Below are 4,527 nucleotides of genomic sequence, written 5' to 3'. Positions count from 1 at the left end.
ATATATAAAAGGGGATCGGAGACAACAAAGGACAGTAGACCGCTTAAAAGTGTATGACCAGTTTAGGGGAGAAGTAAGGATGAGATACAGGAGAATATATCTGGGTTGCCAGAAGGTGAAAAAATAAGGGAGAAAGGAGAAAGGAATATAAGGAATAAAGTTTAAAGGAATCAAATAAAGAAAAAGGGAAAAAAAGGGTAATAATGACAAAGAAATAAGTACGAAACTAGTGAAGAAAGAAAAATTTTTGTTATATATTAAAAAAACAAACAACCAAAACAAAGCAAAACAAAAACAAACAAAAAAACCGAAGAAATTAAAAAAAAAAAAAAGCAAGCAGCAGCTCCCCCTGGTGGATAGGTTTGGTTTGATGTGGTAAGGCTTGGAGGCTGTTTTCAGAGGCTCTGCCCCTGCCTGAGGCGAAATGAGCAGCAGGAGGTGAAGTGCGCACCTTCAAAGACTCAATTGTGGAGTCCCCACCCCCAGCCTGGATCACGATTGCAATGGGGGAAAGGAAAAAAACAAAAAGCAAAAAACCGAGTCTCTCTTAGTTTCCGATAGCTTTGCTCAAGAAGCTGTGTGCTGCTGGAAATGTGCTGGGAGCTCCTACCATCTATGCGCGCGCCCGGGCCTCCACCTGCTCTCTTTGTTGAGGGTCCTGTCGGTGTGCGCCTTATTTCTTCCCTGTGGGGACCCGGAATTTGCGCAGTCTGTGCAGGGGGCGGGGTGTGCCGTGGAAATGCGGTCCGTGGTCCCGTTCCCAAAACCAAGTTTGAATTGCTCGCGCCTGGCACAGTCGCTGCTCGGGCCGCTTCCCGCTGGGGAGAGCGCCTCCCCAGCGCAGCCGCTTCTCACAGCCACAGACGCCTCTGATTCCCCGCCGAGATGGTTTAGGGCTGGGGGCTATTCCTTCTCTTGCGCCCTCTACCCAGCAGTTATCTATGGAGTGGGTTTCTGTCTCCAAGCGCAGCCAAGGGTTCTATACCTCTTCCCCAGAGCCAGCTCCATGAGCGCCTTCCGACTCTGTCTCTTCCCTTTGTCTCCCGGGTGCCCCGCACTTGTGCCCCGTTGGGCTGGGGATCTTACCTCCCCTGCCCGTCCTGGGCTGGCCCGTCCTCGGATCTCCCCCGTTCACCCCCACTCACTCAGGTATCTTTGAGGTTCTATTCCTTCTGGAGTTCGTATTTTCTCCTTCCGCTCTCTCAGTTGAACGTAATATCCTTCTCAGTTCGAAAAACGGTGCGGAGGGAGTTTACAGAGCTCCCTTCCTCTCCGCCATCTTGGCTCCACCCCCAAGATTTTAATCTTAAGCAATCTCTGCATCCAATGTGGGGCTCAAACTCACAACCCTGAAATCAGGAATCACATGCTTCACTGACTGAGCCAGCCAGGTGCTTCTCTTCTGCCTCCATATCTTTTTTAGATAGTATATTGTGGTTCATATACTATCACACGCTAATTTACTTAGTGTATCTATTACTATTTTTCCTAGATTTGTACATTCCCATCACTATTTTTTTTGGCTGTATTTTATTTTGATTTATAATAGTTCAGTGATTTCCCCATTGTTTGATACTTAGGGTGATAATTTTTTCCTGTTACTGGGACCATTCTAAGTTGCATCTCTGTGATTATATTAATTTTTAGCCTTTATTAATCATGACAAATTTTGAAGTCTAACTGCTGGAAATTTTTTAAATCTTTTCAGAAGCAAGAGCAAAAGAGGAAGAAATGAACAGAGAGAAAGAATTAAGAAGGCAAAATGAAGATATTGAACCAACATCTTCAGGCTCAAATGTGGTCAGAGATGACTCTAAATCATCTTCCAGGTGCTTGACTTTCTCAGAAGGATTTTATTAAATTTCACTCCCATTTAGGAGTTTAATCTTACATTAAATTGAATCTAGATAATTAGTTATCTTAGATAATTGAAACTGGTAGTCATTGCAAAGAAAAGAGAGGATAGAGAATGATTTTGTTCTAAGATACTTTTTTTTTTTTCTTAAAGATCTTCAGTGGTTTTTTTGGGGGGGTGCTGTTAAAGATCTTCAGTTTTTTAAAATGTTTTTATTATTTATTTTTGGGAGAGAGAGAGAGAGAGAGAGAGACAGCTTGAGCAGGGGAGGGTCAGAGAGAGAGGGAGACACAGAATCTGAAGACAGGCTCCAGGCTATGAGCTAGCTGTCAGCACAGAGCCCAACGCGGGGCTTGTACCCAAGAAACATGAGTTCATGACCTGAGCAGAGCTGGTGCTTAACCGACTGAGCCACCCAGGTGCCCCAAGATCTTCAGTTCTAATTAAAGGTCAGCCAGTAAACACTATCAGATGTTAGTTTTCTCAGAAATATAAAGCAAGTGGCATCTTAATGTCATTCACCACAATGACTATGCATTGGCACTGTGGGAAGCAGTCTTTACTGGTCTGAGAAGGGACATGGTGACCTTTTTCCTGGGGGAGAGGAGAGAAAACCTATAATTAAAAAGAATTCTCTTGAAATTTTGTAAACAAATACACATTTTTAAATAAATAAGAAAATATACATTAGTTAAGGACTTAAAAATTTTTTTTTTTAATATTTATTTGAGAGAGGGATGGAGAGAGAGAGAGCATGAGTGGGGGAGAGACAGAGAGTGAGGGAGACGCAGAATCCAAAACAGGCTTTAGGCTCTGAGCTGTCAGCACAGAGCCTGATGCAGGGCTCAAACTCAGCAAACCTCGAGATCATGACCTGAGCTGAAGTCAGATGCTTAACTGACTGAGCCACCCAGGTGCCCCAGTTAAGGACTTTTAAAGGCCCTTTTGCCAGTGGCTTTCATGTACTAGGACAAAATGCTAGAACATATAGGTGGGGAGAAAACTGGTAAGTTACTTTTTTCTTCATGGAGGCGACTTGAAATTGTATAATTTCTGCATAATTTTAATTGCCTTAAGGTGTGCGTTTTTTCTTGTGATTTTTGTGTCTTTTTAAAAAAAATAAATCCATTTTTTTTTTCTCCACCTCAGTTTGGACCTCATAATTTATATTTATAAACTTGTTGGATTTGATACTTTTTCTCATTCTTTAGCTTTTTAAAGAATCTTAGTTTTATCACATTTCATTATAGAAAAATTTTTTCATGTGTTTGAGTATATTTTAATTTATTCAAGATATATTTCTAATTTTTCAAAATGTTTATTTTTGAGATAGAGAGAAAGACAGGGCACGAGCAGGAGAGGGGCAGAGAGAGAGGGAGACACAGAATCCGAAGCAGGCTCCAGGCTCTGCGCTGTCAGCACAGAGCCTGACATGGGGCTTGCACTCATGGACTGCGAGATCATGACCTGAGCCAAAGTCTGATACTTAACTGACTTAGCCACCTAGGCTCTCCAAGATATATTTCCTAGGCAATTATTTTCCCTCCGATATGAGATTATTATGCTATTTTCTTTTTCTCTGGATTTACTAAAAATTACTTAAGATTTTAAGTGAGAAATTATTATGAAGTATTTAAGACTTTCAAAAAGTTGATAAAGGAAAGTATCCTCTAGACAACTTAAGTAAACTTTTACTCTTATGGTGAACACTTCAAACTACCTTCTACTGCCTCCCCCTCCCTTCTTAGCAGAAGTAACCAATCTTCTTAATTTTTTCACATATCTCTTTATAATGTTATTGTGTGTCTCTGTATTCCTAAGACATATATATAATATTGTGCAGATTTTAAAACCTTTCCCCCTACATGTCTGGTATAGCATTTAGGATATGTATTATACACTATTATGTGAACTGTTTCTGTTGTGTGTTCTTTCATAAGATTATGGACCCTGTAAGGTCAGGGATTGCCGGAGTCCAGCTCCAGCAGGTCCAGGGGTCCCTGAAAGGATGGATGGTGTTGGTGAAAGGGAGTGAGAGGGCCTTGAGTTTCTTTCTGATCACCAGGCAGGCATCTCTGCTCTGTCAGTTTTTGTGTCTTTATTTATAGAACAAGCGTTAACATGACATCAAAAAGTGGAATTTTTACTACGAATAATTCTCAATGATAAGATGCTTTGAAAAATGTACAGAAACAGGTTTTACAGAGGCATTTTTGCAAAACTACTCTAATTTCAGTGAGGTAGTTAATTTTACAAATAACAAGATATTCTCAGTGAAAAGCAGATAACATACACATTTGTTTAAACCGGTAGCAAATCTTACATCTAAGTATAAAGCAGGATACTCTTAGAAGCAGATAGCAAACACATTTGTTTATATTGGTAATGCTAAGATTCAGGCATAGGCTAGGCTAGGAGTCATTCTGTCTGGCTCACAAAAGGAAGAAGGTATTGGTGCTGGTTAGTAAGTAAACCTTGTTACTTGATGTTGAAGGAGTAAGCACCATAGGGGCCCTAGATGTGCCTGCCTTTGTATATGAGTTTAAGTTTTAACTACTCTTGCCCATCCTTATAACGGATATCAGTGTAAGGGAAGGTATTTGTGGCACCAATTAGCAAAGGTATGTGCAGTAACTTATGTCCTGCTCTTATCTCTAAGTTAAGCTCTTCCC

General features: G+C 40.9%; 1 protein-coding gene across 2 annotated transcripts in view; it reads left to right on the top strand.

Annotated features, from left to right (window-relative positions):
* The window catches only part of WDR70 (WD repeat domain 70), a 296,048-nt gene that overhangs the window by 13,427 nt on the left and 278,094 nt on the right, over window positions 1–4,527 (top strand). For both annotated transcript variants that reach the window (XM_029940982.1, XM_029940983.1), the window contains one exon: window positions 1,709–1,829. In XM_029940982.1, coding sequence (XP_029796842.1) covers window positions 1,709–1,829 — 121 coding nt within the window. The remainder of the gene's footprint in view (window positions 1–1,708; window positions 1,830–4,527) is intronic.

This window comes from Suricata suricatta, chromosome 6, assembly GCF_006229205.1.
Source record: "Suricata suricatta isolate VVHF042 chromosome 6, meerkat_22Aug2017_6uvM2_HiC, whole genome shotgun sequence".
NCBI lineage: Eukaryota > Metazoa > Chordata > Mammalia > Carnivora > Herpestidae > Suricata > Suricata suricatta.
The sequence above is the reverse complement of the archived record's forward strand: the minus strand, read 5'-3'. Positions and strand labels throughout refer to the sequence as shown.